This window comes from Paramisgurnus dabryanus, chromosome 23 (genome assembly GCF_030506205.2).
Source record: "Paramisgurnus dabryanus chromosome 23, PD_genome_1.1, whole genome shotgun sequence".
NCBI lineage: Eukaryota > Metazoa > Chordata > Actinopteri > Cypriniformes > Cobitidae > Paramisgurnus > Paramisgurnus dabryanus.
Genome location: NC_133359.1, coordinates 15,893,099 through 15,912,947, shown reverse-complemented (window position 1 = coordinate 15,912,947; position 19,849 = coordinate 15,893,099). Strand labels below are relative to the sequence as shown.

The following is a 19,849-nucleotide window of genomic DNA, read 5'->3' as shown; positions in this document are numbered from 1 at the left end:
CTTCATGACTGGCGTCTGGTTTGCACATTGTAAACTGGGGTATATTTTTACTCAGCATTAAGACAAATGATTCACATTTACCTAAAGCCAAGTCAACATTTCACGTAGGTGTCACTTACCACAGTTAAAGAAACTGTTTGTGGTTTCTTGAGGGGGCGTGTGATGTTCTTTTGAATTAATCTGATTCAGGTTAAAGGACAGAAAACTTTTTCTGCAAGTATGGTTATGTATTGCACCCTGACACATTTTCATATTGCGTTCACGTGCTTGCATACCACGTTTGGCTTTATTTGTCTGATGCATTAAATACAGCACTTCAGATTGATAAGTACTGATATGTTGTAATACCAATACTACAATACCAAGTTCACTTGCATGGGCAAAATACCCTTTCCACAAGTCAGTAAAACAAATGTATCATATAGTTTACCGTTGTGATAACATTTATGTCTGTGGTTTATAACTTGTATATTACCAAAAATGTGATTCTATTGCAATTTTATCTCAAGTTTAACAAAATCATTATAATTTAAGAGGGGGTTAAAACTGGACTGAAACAAACAAAACAACAATTTTTACTGAAAACTTAAAACCTTGTCTCTTATAATATATTCACACACATTTACATAGGTTATAGTATTAAATCAACTGATATAAATCTATTGCTACAGATCAAGTTAAAGTGAGGCGTATATGTTATAAGACAGACCACAGGCCAAAGTCATATAACACCCTAAAGAAAGTTCGCAGCTTGCCATATACAGGCTGCAGAAATGTTAAGCTGATGTGCATCACCTTCTATTTGCAGGGCAACAGTGGTTTGTATTAAAGCTTTATTTACATGCCGGAGACATGAAGAACTTCCCACTTTAATTTCGGTTAATTACCATGAATTTACAAGAATGACTTTACCAGTAAATACAAAAATGTGCTATTCACAAACAATGTGAAGGCTTATTAAACTTAAAAAAAATACTAAAATATGTTGGGTTGTTTCATTTTCCCTAATCAATGGATTGAATCATTTGGGTTATTTCAGTGGGTTGTTTTTTTTATCAGAGTTTCATAGTTTTACCCTGGTTTCATGGGTTAGAGGTTGGGTTGTGAACAATGAAAAGTGCAACCCCCCCAAACCAAGCCAACCCAGATACATCAGATCAATATTAAGTGTTATTGAAAATAGATTTATCAGTTTTGGTTTGACAGTCCGTAATGTTCATTTAGTTCAAAATCAATAGGCTACACCTTATGCATTAAGACTTAATTGTTAATGTTAATGTACGCAATGTAAAATACTCAAATTGCATAAATTAAAATAGTTTATATGCTGTATTTATGTTCTTTGAAATATCGAATGCTTTCTCACGCTGTCTACAAATAGACACTTTAACCACTTCATGTTCAAACCAAACCAACACCCTAATGCGGCCTCTTCAAACCCTCCAGTGTAAGACACATTTTCTTACACATAAGTTGGTTTAACAACATTTTATATTTATACAACCCACAATAGGGTTAATCCACATTTGATCCGAGCATAGATTGCAGATCAATCCACCCCCAAATTTTTCAGATTGTATGCAATGTGTTATATATGTAACTATACAATTGCACATTTCTATATCTATACTTTGCATGAATTATGAATAATCTATAAAATATGTCTAGAAGTATCTTCATACAAGTACAGTATGCCGAAGATTTACTTTGAATATTATGGGGCTGTAAATAATAAGCTCAGCGGTTTATCTGACCAATGACAGACAGGAAACAGATCTTATAGTTTGATAAAGAGAACAAGACGTGTACATATGCAAACCAAAAAATACTTCAAAGCAAATGTTAATGAGTTAAAATAAAGATTTACTTTTTTTTAATACTGGTTAGATGTAATTAAGAATACTATTTTATGTAGCATTTGTGCATTAATGTATCACATCATTTATTGCACTTTCCTATAGTTATAAATACCATAAAACGTAATGCACACATATTCATATATGAATGTAAGCCTAAAAATGTATTCTTTTTTAGTGTGCATCAGATATAAACCATACTGTCAGCAAATGGTCGAAGTGCATTGCATGATTTTCGCACCTACATTTTATCATCTTGCTATCTCTGTTTGCAAAGAACAAGGAAACTTGGTGTTAAAAATGTGCATGGGCTTCAAAAAGGAGGAGGGGGAGGGCCAAAAAATACCAGTGCTTATCAAACCTCAGATCTTAGTTTCCTATCTAGCATCATTATACACAGCATTTAAAAAGAGAAATCAGACTGTAATTGCCTCAGACATTTGCAACTCATAGCAAAGCCTGCAGATCAACTTTACAGCAGAAATCATGAGGACAGCTTACGTGTGTCTGATACTTGGGCTGATGCTGATGGCGACCCTGAAATCTGAAGCTCAGCGTAAGTTTATTTGTAGTTTGATTGTTTCTTAAGAATATAATTAATTAATTATATATATTAAATCATTTTTAGCATTGGATGGTCTCTTGTGCAAATTACAGGACTGCAGTGTAACAGATATAAAACTTATTTTTCTTCTCAATAGCTTTGGCAGGTCCAGTCCCTGCGACCTGCTGTTTCAACTTCATTGGCTTCCCAATTCCAGTGAATAAAATTAAAAGTGCCGAGAGAACAAGCTCATCTTGCTCAATCAAAGGCGTTGTGTGAGTATTTTACAATTAAATGTTTAAAAAATAAATAATATATATATTTTTTTATTTAAAGGGAAACAAAATGTCTAAAAAGCTCATGTCAACGCTATAAACATGATTACGATGAACTCTTCTTCCCGTTTAGGGTTACAACTGAAAAAGGCAACGAGTTTTGTGTGAAACCCGAAGAGACCTGGCTTCAGAACATAGCAATAGCCTAATATAACTGATGCTTCAGCCATTACAAATGCAATTTTGAATCATACTGTTTCATTGCTTTATATCTGTTCTTTCTTATTAAATACATTTTTGCACTTCTTTGCATTATAAGTTGCATTATGAAAAAAACACTTTTGCACTCAAACTGTCCTAAAGATATGACTATTTTGCAATATGTTATGCTGACAAGCCAATAAATAATAAAATCTTATCTCTGAATTTTGTCATCATTTGAATGCATGCATATTAACATTAGAATAAAAATGTATTAAAAAGACAACAGACTTTGGAAATAGCATAACATCTCATAATAATGTACAATTAGGCAGAAAGCCTACAAGTGACAGACGAGAGAACAACTAGAGATTTAAAACCGTAAACATACAAATGAGAATAATAAAAATGTTTAAAGAAAAAAAATCAGGTAAGCTTGGTTGATCTTAACTTTGGTTGAAAGTTTGTGCATTAGTTTATTACGTTGCTGTGTGTATAGCTCATCCAACACGCCAGCCGTCAACTTTAATCTGGAGATCTTTATATGCAAAAATAAAACTAAACTGCTCTCGGATCAGGTTGAGAAAAGAGATTAAGTAACATTTCACTCTTTTTTTACAATACAAATACCAAGAATAAAAAATAACAACATGAGCAGCAGACAGAAACGTTGAAAGGATGTGCACTGCTTATAAAATAACATCATACAATATAATATTTCATAATGCGTATCAAAAATGACTTAATGATTAATGTTGACACCCATGACATTGTGTATAATGTCATCTACTATGGGGCACAATTAAATATATGATGAGGCACAATCAAATCTATGATCAAATGGTTTTAAAAACATTGAAATGTTATTGTCAGAATTTAGCTGTTTGCAATAATGTGTAGGCGTTAAAGGGATAGTTCACCCAAAAAACTTCTGTCATCACCTTTCTCCTTTATATTCTGTCATCATTTTCTGATCCTCATGTTGTTTTAAACCTGTATTCTGATGAACACAAAATAAGATATTTTGATAAATGATGGTAAGCAGTAAGCACACAGCTGATTGTAACCATTGACTTCTATAATATGAAAACAAATATGATAGAAATCAGTGGGTATCATCAACTGTTTATCAAAGTATCTTCTACATCATTTATCACAATACTTCAATAATATTTGTTTTCCTATCATGGAAGTCAATGGTTACAATCAGCTGTGTGCTTACCATAATTTATCAAAATATCTTCTTTAGTGTTCATCAGAAAAAAAAATCATACAGATTTACAACACGAGGGTGAGAAAAAAATGACAAAATTGTCATTTTTGGGTGAACTATATCCCTTTAAAAGAGATTTTAATAGATACACAATACACAAACACACCCAGAACCTTCCAGAATCTCTCTCATATACACAAATATATGAAGACCATTTCTCAATTCATGTCTCAACTTTAAACTCACCTCCATTTTCCATCACACCTACAAACCACAAGACTCTTCAAAACACTTAGGTGTGTTAATGCGGTGAACATAAACGAAAATGTGTGTGTTAGACTACAACATGTGTGAAAACACCAGCGAAAATGAAACAGCAAAAACTGACAATCCTGTCATAAACACTAAACCTCACCTGGAATAAACTCCTATTTGCATCGTATTTGAACACGAGTTGGCTACATGAATACTTTATTACAACAAATGTATTAAAAATGTGTAATATGACACTACTAGAGTATATAGTGTAATACTATAACAACCAGAAGAGGGCGATAGTGTTTTGTATGGTTGTCGGCCCAGAAAGTTCATGAACATAGGCAGAGGAAGTGCAAGGTCATTTATTTTTATTTATTGACTCAATGTATAAATTTAACACTTATGTGTTTGAAGTGTCACAATATGTCAATATAATGTGTGTTCATGTGTTTATAATGGATCATAGCACATGAATGACTCATAAGAGATACAGAAAATGAGTTTCTGGTTATAAGAGGAAGCTCTTTGACCTGTTTAGTAGCCTAATTACTAAGTAGGTATGTTTGACAATTTTAAAGGGGTTTACATAAAAATGTATATTAATTCTAATGAATACTTTCTGCTTACTAACATAATAACATAAATGGGTATCTTGGGCAGAGAATCCCCTCATTGGCCTCTCATGATTTTGTGACATGGGGGAGAGAAATCTCTGTCCTGAAATATCGCTCCTCTGGCCCATAACCCCACCTCCCCATCAGCCTTTCAGAACCGCTTTGGCTCTATGGTCTGTCATGTCTCCAGCCATCATCCATTCTGCTTCACTTTGCGCTTAAAGCTAGAATTAATAATCTGGGTTATTTTATTGGGTTATTTTTTCAGTGTCGCATAGTTTATATATAATTCCAGGTTAATGGGTTGGAGGTCTGAAAAGCACAACCTTCCAAACCAAGCCAAACCAGACAAATCAGGTCAATATTAACTTGAAAACAGATTTGTCAGCAAACAAAAATTGCATTAATTGATATGCTATTTCTTTGTTCTTTTGCTTTCTTACGCTGTCTACAAATAGACACTTTAATCTATTTCAATGTTCAAACCAAATCGATACCCTTATATGACCCTTTAAAAAAAACCTTCATGCACAGAGTAAAACACATTTTCTACATGTTGGGTTGGTTATACAACATTCTAGGTTTAAAGCAAACCCACAATTGGGTATATTTAACCATACCACAGATTCCAAAACAACCCAACTTTTATCAATCTGCAATGTAATAAATCTATAAAAATGTCTATAAATATTCTCATACAAGATACACTATGCCGAAAATAGCTTTAAAATATTTTGGGGCTGTAAATAATAAGCTTATCAGGTTTTCTGACCAATGACAGAAAGGAAACAGATCTTATACTTTGATAAATAGAACAACTGCAAACATAAAACTACTTCAAAGTAAATATATGGAATATTAATTAAAATAAATAATTAATAATAAATAAATAATATTCTAAATACTGGTTAGATGTTATATATATATATATATATATATATATATATATATATATATATATATATATATATATATATATATGTATGTATATATATATATATGTATATATATATATGTATATATATATGTATATATATATATATATATATATATATATATATATATATATATATATATATATATATATATATATATATATATATATATATATATATATATATATATATATATATATATGTATATATATATATATATATATATATATATATATATATATGTATATATATATATATATATATATATATATTTATATGTATATGTATATATATATATATATATATATATATGTATATATATATATATATATATAGAGAGAGTATTCTGGGGATTGGGAGTCGATTCCATGACATATATGAAATGCATGATTTTCTCACCTGCATTTCTTGCTCAGAACCAGGAAACTTGGTGTAAAAAATGTGATGATATGCATGGCCTTCAAAAAGGAAGTGGGGTGGGTCAAAAATGATGCTTAACAAACCTCAGATCTTAGTTTCCGATCCAGCTTCACAGCATTTAAAAAGAGGAATCAGACTGTAATTGACTCAGACATCTGCAACTCATCGAAAGCAAAGCCTGAAGATCAACTTAACAACAGAAATCATGAGGACAGCTTACGTGTGTCTGATACTTGGAGTGATGCTGATGGCGATCCTGAAATCTGAAGCTCAGAGTAAGTTTATTTTGGGTGTAGATTTGATTGTTTTTAATAATTCAAAATCAAGTTACTGCACACAACATTTATATTTGTTATTATACTATGATTTGCACTTAAGTCCATGATAATTTATATCATTAATAGTAATATTTAAGATTTTTTAGCATTGTATCAGATGTGCCTGCAGTGTGACAGATACAAAACTTCTTTATCTTCTCAACAGCTTTTGGAGCTCCAATCCCTGCGTCCTGCTGTTTCAACTTCATTGACTTCCAAATTCCAGTGGATAAAGTTAAAAGTGCTGTGAGAACAAACTCATCTTGCACAAACAAAGCCGTTGTGTGAGTATTTTACAATTAAATATGTTTTCAAGTAAATATTATTTTATTTAAAGGGGAAAATCTATAAACAAAAAATGACTAATATGAACTATTTTCTCCCTTAGGGTTACAACTGTAAAAGGCAACATGTTTTGTGTGAAACCCGAAGAGACCTGGCTGCAGAAAATAGCAATAGACAAATTTAACTGAAGCTTCAGTCATTACAAATGCAAATTTATATCATACGGTTTCTTGCTTTATACCTTATCTGCCCTTCTACTAAGTACATTTCTGCACTACATTGCTTTTAATTATGTTAAACATCTTTGATTTTGCACTCAACCTTTCCTAAAAATATAATTAGCAATATGTTCTGCTAAAAATACCAATAAATAATAAAATCGTATACCCCTGATTTTGTGTCATCATTTGAATGAATGCATATTAACATTAGAATAAAAATGTATTAAAAAGACAACAGATTTTAGATTACAGATTACAATTAGGCAGAAAGCCTACAGTAACAGACAAGAGATCAACTAGAGATTTAAAACCGTAAACATACAAATGAGAATAATACAAATGTTTAAAGAAAAAAAATAAGGTAAGCATGGTTGATCTTAACATTGGTTGAGAGTGCATTAGTTTATTATGATGCTGTCTGTAGCTCATCCAATGGGCTACGCCAGCCGTTAACTTTAATCTAGAGATCTGAATCTAGCCATTATATGAAAAAATACAACTTAGCTGCTAGGATCAGGTTGATAATGGATATTGAGTAACATTTCATCCTTTTTTCGCAATACAAATACCAAGAATAAAAAATAACAACATGGGCAGCAGACAGAAATGTTGAAAGGGTGTGCACAACATCTTACAATATAATTCTTTCATAATGCATTTAAAAGAAAATGATTAATGTTGACACCCATGACATTTTGTATAATTTCATCTATGATGGGGCACAAATCAAATCTACAATCAAACGGGTTTTAATGTTATCGTCATAATTTAGTTGTGTGGAATAATGTGTTAAAACAGATTTTCAGTGAATATTATCCCCAAAAAATACACAAACCAGCGCCACACAACACTCAGAACCTTCCAGAATCTCTCTCATACACAAACAAATGAAAACCATTTCTCCATTCATTTCTCAAACTTTAAACTCGCCTCCATTTATTTTAACTATCTCCATCACAGGGCCCGGGACAAATCTTTTAAAGGGGACATTTCATAAGACCTTTTTAAGATGTAACATAAATATTTGGTGTCCCCAGAGTACGTATGTGAAGTTTAAGCTCAAAATATCAGATTGATAATTTAATATAGCATGATAAAATTGCCACTTTGTTGGTTTTTGGGTGTGTCCTGTTCAATGCAAATGAGCTGATCTTTGCACTAAACGGCTGTGACATGGTTGGAAAGTGCAGGTTAAGGGGCGGTATTATCCCCACTATTACATAATGAACTTTTTTTTCACATGCTTGCAGAAAACAGTTTACCAAAATTAAGTTACTGCAGTTGTTCTTTTTCACATTTACTCGGTTGATAGAAGCACATGGGGGCTTTCTTCCCACAGGACAGTTGTCCATCCTCTTTTGGCAGCCTTGTCGAAAAACACAAAACCTCAATTCAAATAAACTCCAACCTTGAAAAAAGAGTAGCCTGCATGACAGCGCTTACTTAAATAAACAGGGCCTGCGACAAGTTTTTAATGGGTGTAGGGGCTTCCTTGTCACAAGACACAAGACTTGTCTTTCCTCTATTGACAGTCCTGTCACAAAGCCTCACCTGGAATAAACTTCTATTTTCACCGTATTTGAACACGAGTTGGCTTCATGAATGCTATATTACAGCAAATGTATTAAAGATGTGTAATATGACACTACTAGAGTATATAGTGTAATACTATAACAACCAGAAGAGGGCGATAGTGTTTTATTTGGTTGTAGGCCCAAGAATGCAAGTTCATGAACATAGGCAGAGGAAGTGCAAGGTCATATATTTTTATTCATTGACTCAACGTATAAAATTCACACTTATGTGTTTGAAATGTCACAATATGTCAATATAATGTGTGTTCATGTGTTTATTATGGATCATAGTACATGAATGAATCATAAGAGATGCAGAAAATGAGTTTCTGATTATAATAGGAAGCTTTTTAACCTGTTTAGTAATTACTTGGTATGTTTGACAATTTTAAAGTAATGTAACCTGACATGGATATAAATTCTTATTTATAACGAACTTTCTGTTTACTAACTTATCGTTCTGATTCTGCTTCAGACATCTGGACCTTTCACTATTCCTCAAACATCCATCCATTCTGCTTCACTGGGCGTTTAAAGCTTTATTTTTTACCCTAATCACTAGAATTAATAATTTGGGTTATTTTATTGGGTTATTTTTTTCAGTGTTGCATATAATTCCAGGTTAATGGGTTAGAGGTCTGACAAGCACAACCTCCCAAACCAAACCAAACCAAACCAGACAAATCAGGTCAATATTAACTTGAAAACAGATTTGTCAGCTTTGTTCTGGCAGTCAGTAATGTCCACTGGATCATTGAATTCAAAGTTTTTTGTGCCCATTTATAATGACCTTATTGTTAAAGCAACACTATGTAGTTTTTTTTACCTTTAAATAATGTCTCTAAAATTATTTCAGTGATAGAACAACTTTTAACTGGACAAATTGTACTGTTGCTGCAACCTTAGCAGCCTCCTAGCTGCTACAAGCACACTCTGAAAGTGGCGGTGGAGGGTAGGAAACACAGCCCCGCCCCTCCCCCTGCCTGCAGAAGAGTGTCTGATACCAGGCACTGTTGCGCTTTTCAACCACATAGGGGAGCTGTAAGTCATTTTACATGGAAACTACACAGTGTTGCTTTAATGTAGTCAAACAAACATATTAAAGCAACACTATGTAGTTCTTAAGTAAAAATGAATTACAGCTCCCCCGTGTGGTCGAAAAGCGCAACAGTGCCTGGTATCAGACACTCTTCTGCAGGCAGGGGGGGCGGGGCGGAGCTGTGTTTCCTACCCTCCACCGCCACTTTCAGAGTGTGCTTGTAGCAGCTAGGAGGCTGCTCAGCTTGCAGCAACAGTACAATTTGTCCAGTTAAAAGTTGTTCTATCACTGAAATAATTTTAGAGGCAATATTTAGAGGTTAAAAAACTACATAGTGTTGCTTTAATGTTTAAAGATTTATGAACAAAAAATACATTAATTAATATAGTTTATGCTGTTTTAATGTTCTTCCTTGTTCTTTTAATCTAATGCTTTCTTCAATGTTCAAACCAAATCGATACCCTTATATGACCCTTTAAAAAAAAAAAAAACTTCATGCATGGAGTAAAACACATTTTCTACATGTTGGGTTGGTTATACAACATTCTAGGTTTAAAGTAACCCACAATTGGGTATATCTATATTTAACGCAACCACAGATTCCAAAACAACCCAACATTTATCAGTCTGCAATGTATAATATCAAATGCACATACATTTTTATTTCTATACCTTGCATGAATTTTAAAGTATAAAATATGTCTATAAATATCCTCATAAACATACACTATGCAGAAAATAGCTTTACAATATTTTGGGGCTGTAAATAATAAGCTTATCAGGTTTTCTGATCAATGACAGACAGGAAACAGATCTTATATTTTGATAAAGAGAACAAGACGTGTACATCTGCAAACCAAAAAATACTTCAAAGTTAATATGTGAAATAATAATTAAAATAAATAATTAATATTCTTAATACTGGTTAAATGTAATATATATATATATATATATATATATATATATATATATATATATATATATATATATATATATATATATATATATATATAATTGAAAGAATAAGCAGGTAAGCAAATTGAAATAATAATGAACAAGTACGTAGCCCCCCCCCACACACACAAAATAAATAATAATACTTTGCTTTGCTTGATAGATTAATAGAGAACACAAACAAAAAGGACGCCTAGAGATAAACACGGAAACTTGGAGGATAACAGGTAAGTATGAGGTGATCAGGATTGGGATTGTTTGCGGGTGAGTGGGGGGGAAGCCTGACAATTCCATGACATATATGAAATGCTCGGCATGATTTCTCACCTAAATTTCGTGCCTCTGTTTGCAATGAACCAGGAAACTCGCTGTAAAAAAATGTGATGATATGCATGGCCTTCAAAAGGAAGTTGGGTGGGCCAAAAATGATGCTTATCAAACCTCAGATCTTAGTTTCCGATCTAGCATCACAGTATTTAAAAAGAGAAATCAGACTGTAATTGACTCAGACATCTGCAACTCATCGAAAGCAAAGCCTGAAGATCAACTTAAAATCAAATCATGAGGACAGCTTACGTGTGTCTGATACTTGGGGTGATGCTGATGGCGACCCTCAAATCTGAAGCTCAGCGTAAGTTTATTTTGGGTGTAGATTTAATTGTTTCTTAATAATTCAAAATCAAGCTACTGCAAACAACATTTATATTTGTTATTATACTGTGCTTTGCACTTAAGTCCATGATAATTTATATCATTAATAGTCATTTTAAGATTTTTTAGCATTGGATGGTCTACAAGACTGCAGTGTGACAGATACAAAACTTCTTTATCTTCTCAACAGCTTTTGCAGGTCCAGTCCCTGCTATCTGCTGTTTCAACTTCATTGGCTTTCCAATTCCAGTGGATAAAGTTAAAAGTGCTGTGAGAACAAGCTCATACTGCACAAACAAAGCAGTTGTGTGAGTATTTTACAATGTTTTATGTTTTCAAATAAACAGTTATTATTATTTAAAGGAAAACAAAATGTCTAAAAAGCTTATGCCAGCGCTATAAACAAAAACTATTTTCCCCCTTAGGGTTACAACTGTAAAAGGCAACATGTTTTGTGTGAAACCGGACGAGCCCTGGCTGCAGAAAATAACAATAGCCTAATATAACTGATGCTTCAGCCATTACAAATGCAAATTTGTATCATACGGTTTCATTGTTTCATTCGTAATATCGGCACTTCTTTGCATTAATTATGAAAATTTTTTAAACCTATTTTGATTTTGCACTCAAACTTTCCTAAAAATATATGTAATTTGCAATATGTTCTGCTTAAAATGCCAATAAATGATAAAATTGTATTTCTGAATTTGTGTCATCTTTTAAAAATGCATGCATATTAACATTAGAATAAAAATGTACTAAAAAGACAACAGATTTTGGAAGAAACATAACATCTCATAATAATGTACAGAAAGGAAAGCCTACAGTTACAGATGAAAGATCAACTAGAGATTTAAAACCGTAAACATACAAATGAAAACAATAAAAAATGTTTAGAGAGAAAAAATCAGGTAAGCTTGGTTCATCTTAACATTGGTTAAGTTTGCTTAAAAATGAAGAAAACTTATTTCCCCCAAAAATTTAAGTAATGATTACTTAAAAACTTTAAGTGAAGTTTACTTAAACATATAAGTTGTTCTAATTTCAATTTTAAGTTGACTTAATAGACTTTAATTTCTTTGCACTAAATGCCTGTGACGTGGTTGGATAGTGCAGGTTAGAGGGCACTATTATCCCCACTATTATATAATGACCTTTTTTTTCACATGTTTGCAGAAAATGGTTTACAAAAATTAAGTTACTGCAGTTGTTCTTTTTCACATTTACTCGGTTGATAGAAGCACTGCATGGGCACATGGGGGCTTTCTTCTCACAGGACAGTTGTCCATCCTCTTTTGGCAGCCTTGTCAAAAACACAAAACCTCACTTCAAATAAACTCCAACCATGAAAAAAGAGTAGCCTGCATGACAGCACTGACTTAAATAAACATGGCCCGGGACAAGTTTTTAATGGGTGTAGGGGCTTCCTTGTCACAAGACACAAGACTTGTCTTTCCTCTACTGACAGTCCTGTCATAAACACTAAACCTAACCTGGAATAAACTTCTATTTGCATCTTATTTAAACATGAGTTGGCTACATGAATGCTATATTACAACAAATGTATTAAAGATGTGTAATATGACACTACTAGAGTATATAGTGTAATACTATAACAACCAGAAGAGGGCGATAGTGTTTTGTTTGGTTGTAGGCCCAGCAAGTTCATGAACATAGGCAGAGGAAGTTCAAGGTCATATATTTTTATTCATTGACTTAACATATAAAATTCACACTTATGTGTTTGAAGGGTCACAATATGTCAATATAATGTGTGTTCATGTGGTTATTATGGATCATAGCACATGAATGTATCAAAAGAGATGCAGAAAATGAGTTCTTCAGCTTGTAACAATAGCAGCACCCGTTTTGGTAAACCTGCTTTTTTTTGGATGGTTCTATATAGAACCTTGCTTTAAAAAGTCTTAGATAGAACCACAGTGGTGCTCAAAAGAACCTTTAATTTATCAGCAGTCAGGAGGATTATTTTTGTTATTTGTGCCCTTTTTATTTCCAGCACTTTATAAGGTTTAACAGTTTACAAACAGAAAAACAGATGCAAGACATCAGAAAAATACTTTTATTTTCACTTTTTCATTACATGAAATAATACAAAAATACATTTGGGTATTAAATCCACATTGTTAAGTTAAAAATATACACTCACCTAAAGGATTATTAGGAACACCATACTAATACTGTGTTTGACCCACTTTCACCTTCAGAACTGCCTTAATTCTACGTGGCATTGATTCAACAAAGTGCTGAAAGCATTCTTTAGAAATGTTGGCCCATATTGATAGCATCTTGCAGTTGATGAAGATTTGTGGGATGCACGTCCAGGGCACAAAGCTCCTATTACACCACATCCCAAAGATGCTCTATTGGGTTGAGATCTGGTTACTGTGGGGGGCATTTTAGTACAGTGAACTCATTGTCATGTTCAAGAAACCAATTTGAAAAGACTCGAGTTTTGTGACATGGTGCATTATCCTGCTGTCATGAATTCGGTCTTATTGGCCGCTTTGTCTTTGTTTCACCATGTGTTGTGTTGTGTTTATGTTTTGACAGTTCCACACGTGCGCGCCTTCCACCTGGTGACCTCATTATCTCCGACTCTTCTCACCGGCGTCCCACACCTGATCCATATTAATTGCCCATCCGGTTTGATTTAAATTCCCCTCGTTTCCTCTGTTCCTTGCAAGTTCGTCTTTGTATGTTCGTGCCCGCTAGCCTGGCTAGTTCTAGTCCTGTCGTGTCGAGTAACTGTGTGTAGTTTTGTCTGGATTATTTACCGTGCTCTCTGCTGCCTTATCCCTTCAGATTCCTCGCCCCGCTGTCAGTCTCTCCCGAGTGGTGTGTTCCCCGCCTAGCCTCCATTTACACTCTGTCTGCGGATTCTCTGAGCGCCGACTACATCTAGCGCTGTCCAGCTGCAGTGCGCTCTGCGCATAATCCTGCTTAAGACTCGGACGCCTGCTGTGCACTGTCCAGCACTTTTCTCTGCTGAAGACTCAGTCCGCCTCTCTCTCTCTCTCCTGCTGTGCCCCGCCTGGAACTCTCTCTGCCCTGTGTCGGGTTGTTTCGAGTGTGGACGGAGGGTGGATGTCCTACAGCCCTGCTGGGTTTCCCACCGCGAGTGCCTGCCTGTTCCTGACGTCACAGAGTGTTTTGCCTTTCACATTTACATTTTTCATGAAGACATAGAGTGTTATCTCCTATACATACCTGACATTGTGTTTCTCATTAAAAACCTCTGCATTGGGATTCCTGACTTTTGTGGTTCCTGACAGGACGAACTTGCCCAGATGGATCCCGCGGAGGTTGATGCTCTCCGGTCAGCACTCGCCCAGCAGGGTTCATGGTTAGGACAACACTCGGCTCGCCTCACCACCACTTCTCAAGAGGTTGAGGGTTTATCAACCCGTCTGAATGACCTTTCCTCTCGGCTTGACCAGGTCAGTCATGATGCCACCCAGCCCAGTCAGTCGTTGCAGACGGAACCTCACGTCACAGCTCCACCTCCATATAATGGCGATCCCGCCTCCTGCCGGGCTTTCCTCTCACAATGCTCTCTGGTTTTTGCCCTCCAGCCCCGCCGCTATGCCTCTGAACGCACCCGGGTTGCGTATGTAATCACCCTTCTGGTTGGCAAGGCGCGCGAGTGGGCTACGGCCGTGTGGGATGCCAGCGACCCTTGCTGTCGGTCTTTTGATGAGTTTAGGGAAGAGATGGTGAAACTCTTCGACCGATCGGTGCGCGGGGACGCCGCTGCAGCTCGCTTGGCACATCTTGTTCAGGGCAGACTCACAGTTACTGATTATGCTATTGAATTTAAGACTTTAGCGGCTGCCTGCCACTGGAATGAAGCGGCTCTCCGAGCCCAGTTTGTAGAGGGGTTGTCCGACGATCTTCAGGACGAGATCGCTCTTCATGACCTTCCTCCGTCACTTGATGCCATCATTGATCTCGCTCTCCGGATCGAGGCTCGGAGACTGCTTCGTAATCAGCGACGCTCCATTCGTCAGCGAGTGTTTACAGAGGAGACCACCACTTCCCCTTCTTCACCTTTACCATCAGCCGAGCCTGAACCCATGCAGCTGGGGCGTTTGCGCCTGTCACAGAGAGAGAGAGAGAGGCGCATACAGAAGGCCCTGTGCTTGTATTGCGGGAAGCCCGGGCATTTTGCAAGGGTCTGCCCGTTAAAAGCCGCTGCCCATCAGTGAGTACGGGAGTCCTGGTGGGCACTTCTTCAAAACTCTCCCCTGTTTCCAGTACCCAACTCCCCGTCATTTTGTCCTTTGCTGGGCGTGATCATCCGTCCACTGCCCTTCTCGATTCTGGTGCGGAGGGCAACTTCATTGATGAAGCGCTGGCGCGCGCCTGGGGTGTTCCGGTTGTTCCTCTCCAGTCCCCCTTGGATGTCTGGTCCCTCAAGGGGCAGCAGATGGCGCGGATTACACATTGCACTTCTCCTGTGAGTCTCTCTGTGTCTGGTAATCATCGTGAGGAGATTGTGTTGCACGTCCTTCATGCGTCTCTATCCCCTATTATTTTAGGGCATGGATGGTTAGCGCAACACAATCCTCACGTTGATTGGCAGCATAGTATTATCTTGTCTTGGTCCCAGTCTTGTCATGTGTCATGTCTTGGTTCTGCTGTTTCTGGTTCTGTTCTTTCTCTTCCTCAGGTTCCGGCGGTCGATTTGACCGGGGTCCCGGCGGAGTATGCGGATATCGCTCAGGTGTTTAGTAAAGCCCGGGCCACCTCCCTGCCTCCTCACCGGCCATATGATTGCGCTATTGATCTCCTCCCCGGCACTTCTCCGCCTAAGGGTAGACTTTATTCGTTATCGGGTCCTGAGAGAGAGGCTATGGACCAGTATATTAATGATGCCCTGCGTGCCGGTCTCATTCGTCCCTCCACCTCGCCCGCAGGGGCGGGGTTTTTCTTTGTTGGCAAGAAGGACGGCTCCCTGCGCCCTTGTATTGATTATAGGGGCTTAAATGACATTACGGTTAAGAATAGGTACCCCCTTCCCTTAATGTCTACTGCGTTTGAGCTCCTGCAGGGGGCGCGTTTCTTTACTAAGCTAGATTTACGCAACGCCTATCATCTGGTGCGAATAAGAGAGGGAGATGAATGGAAGACTGCCTTTAACACCCCTACCGGACACTTTGAGTACTGCGTTCTGCCGTTCGGCCTTTGTAACGCCCCCTCTGTCTTCCAGACTCTGGTCAATGATGTGCTGAGAGACATGGTTAACAAGTTTGTCTTTGTGTACATAGATGATATTCTCATCTTTTCTCCCTCTATGCAGGAACACACTCAGCATGTTCGCCGAGTCTTACGCCGGCTGTTAGAAAATAAGTTGTATGTCAAGGCGGAGAAGTGCGAATTCCATCGTAAGTCAGTTTCGTTCCTGGGTTTTGTTGTTGCCCCCGGTGAGATCCGTCCCGACCCTGCCAAGATCAAAGCGGTGGCCGAATGGCCAGTCCCCGACTCCCGTAAGGATTTATTAAGATTTCTGGGTTTCGCCAATTTTTACCGGCGATTTATCAGAAATTATGGTCAGATTGCTCAACCTCTTACTGCTCTCACTTCCACTAAGGAGAGGTTTGTCTGGAATTCCAGTGCTCAGGAGGCCTTTGATATTTTAAGGTCCCGGTTTATCTCTGCTCCTGTTCTCTCTATTCCAGATCCGGCTGCTCAATTTATTGTGGAGGTGGATGCTTCGGATGTCGGGGTAGGCGCCGTTTTGTCTCAGCGGTCTGCTAAGGATGGCAAGGTGCATCCCTGTGCCTTTTTCTCCCATCGGTTAAACACAGCAGAGCGAAATTATGACATAGGCAATCGGGAGCTGCTGGCGGTCAAACTGGCTTTGGGTGAGTGGCGTCACTGGTTAGAGGGGACCTCGGAGCCCTTCCTGGTCTGGACGGATCATAAGAACCTCGAATACATCCGTTCAGCCAGGAGGTTATCTTCTCGTCAGGCTCGTTGGGCGCTCTTCTTTGACAGATTTAACTTCACCCTCTCGTACCGGCCCGGTTCCAAGAATACTAAGCCCGATGCTCTCTCTCGTTTGTTCGAAAGCCCCGGTTCCGCTGGGGACGAAACCATCCTCCCGGAGGGGCGGGTGGTGGGTGCCTTGCGCTGGGGAATAGAACAACGAGTGAGACGGGCCGGCCGGGAGGGGGAAGTGCCAGAAGGGTGCCCAGCGGGTCGATTGTGGGTTCCGAATGCGCTTCGCTCCGAGGTCATCCGGTGGGGTCACGAGTCCAAGTTTGTTTGCCATCCGGGGGTTCGGAGAACGTTGGCTACCGTTCGTCAGCGTTTTTGGTGGCCCTCTATGGGCCCCGATGTCAGACAGTTTGTGTTAGCCTGTCAGGTTTGTGCCCGTAATAAGGCCTCTCATCAAGCCCCTATTGGTCTGCTTAAACCACTACCCATTCCCTCTCGTCCTTGGTCACATATCGCCATCGATTTTGTAACCAATTTGCCTAGTTCTAAGGGAAACACTGTAGTTTTGACCATTGTCGACCGCTTCTCCAAGGCGGCTCACTTTGTCCCTTTGCCCAAATTGCCCACTGCCAAGGAAACCGCCCAGGTTATGATCGAACACGTCTTTCGCTTACATGGTCTGCCCACAGACGTTGTTTCAGATAGGGGTCCTCAGTTTATTTCTCGTTTCTGGCAAGAATTTTGTAGACAAATAGGCTCCACAGCTAGCTTGTCTTCAGGGTATCATCCTCAGACCAACGGGCAATGTGAACGGGCTAACCAAGATTTAGGTAGAGCTCTCCGCTGTCTGACATCGCAATATCCGAGCTCCTGGTGCCAACAGTTACCCTGGGTTGAATACGCCCATAATTCTCTCCCTGTTTCTTCCCTTAACATGTCCCCTTTTGAGGCGTCCATGGGGTTTCAGCCCCCTTTATTCCCATCACAGGAACCCGATGCGGTGGTTCCGTCTGCGCTGGCTTTTGTCCGTCGTTGCAAACGCACCTGGAGGAAAGCTAGATTTACATTACGTCAGATTTCCAGACGAACCAAAGCCGCGGCCGACCGTCATCGTAGAACTGCGCCCCGTTTTATCTGTGGGCAGAAGGTATGGCTTTCGTCCAAGGATTTACCTCTCCGTGAGCCTTCTCGCAAGTTGGCTCCACGATTCCTTGGGCCATACAGCATTGTTAAGGTCATTAATCCCGTGACGGTCAGGCTCAGATTGCCCCCAGCTCTCGGTCGGGTTCATCCAGTTTTTCATGTGTCTAAACTGAAGCCTGTGTATTTTTCCCACATTAACCCTGTTCCCTCTGCCCCCACCCCTCCCACCCCTCAGCTTATAGATGGTGCCCCTGTGTATTCGGTTAAGTCGTTACTGGATATGCGTCGCCGGGGTAGGGGATTTCAATATCTCGTTGACTGGGAAGGATATGGTCCGGAGGAGAGGTGTTGGGTACCGGCCCGGGACATCCTGGACCCTGGGCTGATAGAGGATCTCCGCCGGCGACGGGGTGAGCCTCCTCATGGACCGCCCAGTGGCGGTCGTGGGGGGGGAGTCCTGTCATGAATTCGGTCTTATTGGCCGCTTTGTCTTTGTTTCACCATGTGTTGTGTTGTGTTTATGTTTTGACAGCTCCACACGTGCGCGCCTTCCACCTGGTGACCTCATTATCTCCGACTCTTCTCACCGGCGTCCCACACCTGATCCATATTAATTGCCCATCCGGTTTGATTTAAATTCCCCTCGTTTCCTCTGTTCCTTGCAAGTTCGTCTTTGTATGTTCGTGCCCGCTAGCCTGGCTAGTTCTAGTCCTGTCGTGTCGAGTAACTGTGTGTAGTTTTGTCTGGATTATTTACCGTGCTCTCTGCTGCCTTATCCCTTCAGATTCCTCGCCCCGCTGTCAGTCTCTCCCGAGTGGTGTGTTCCCCGCCTAGCCTCCATTTACACTCTGTCTGCGGATTCTCTGAGCGCCGACTACATCTAGCGCTGTCCAGCTGCAGTGCGCTCTGCGCATAATCCTGCTTAAGACTCGGACGCCTGCTGTGCGCTGTCCAGCACTTTTCTCTGCTGAAGACTCAGTCCGCCTCTCTCTCTCTCTCCTGCTGTGCCCCGCCTGGAACTCTCTCTGCCCTGTGTCGGGTTGTTTCGAGTGTGGACGGAGGGTGGATGTCCTACAGCCCTGCTGGGTTTCCCACCGCGAGTGCCTGCCTGTTCCTGACGTCACAGAGTGTTTTGCCTTTCACATTTGCATTTTTCATGAAGACATAGAGTGTTATCTCCTATACATACCTGACATTGTGTTTCTCATTAAAAACCTCTGCATTGGGATTCCTGACTTTTGTGGTTCCTGACACCTGCTGGCAGTAGCCATTAGAGGATGAGTACATGGTGGTCATAAAGGGATGGACATGGTTTGAAACAATGCTCAGGTAGGCTGTGTGGCATTTACACGATGCCCAATTGGCACTAAGGGGCCTAAAGTGTGCCA

The 19,849-nt window shown here is 38.9% G+C and overlaps 1 protein-coding gene across 1 annotated transcript; it reads left to right on the top strand.

Annotated features, from left to right (window-relative positions):
- Window positions 1-6,424: 6,424 nt before the first annotated feature.
- Window positions 6,425-11,927, top strand: LOC135753417 (uncharacterized). Its single transcript, XM_073813400.1, has 6 exons — window positions 6,425-6,591; window positions 6,800-6,917; window positions 7,022-7,103; window positions 11,262-11,337; window positions 11,548-11,665; window positions 11,783-11,927. Exons 1-6 carry the CDS (start codon window positions 6,522-6,524, stop codon window positions 11,856-11,858), a joined length of 540 nt encoding a protein of 179 aa, XP_073669501.1. The 5' UTR covers window positions 6,425-6,521; the 3' UTR covers window positions 11,859-11,927.
- Window positions 11,928-19,849: the final 7,922 nt, after the last annotated feature.

Excerpts from the sequence above, each read along its gene's own strand:
- LOC135753417 (XM_073813400.1), top strand. The coding sequence starts at position 6,522 with ATGAGGACAGCTTACGTGTGTCTGATACTTGGAGTGATGCTGATGGCG. Across the intron at positions 6,592-6,799 it reads CCTGAAATCTGAAGCTCAGA|CTTTTGGAGCTCCAATCCCT; the intron begins GTAAGTTTATTT and ends TCTTCTCAACAG. Across the intron at positions 7,104-11,261 it reads TAGCAATAGACAAATTTAAC|CAAATCATGAGGACAGCTTA; the intron begins TGAAGCTTCAGT and ends TCAACTTAAAAT.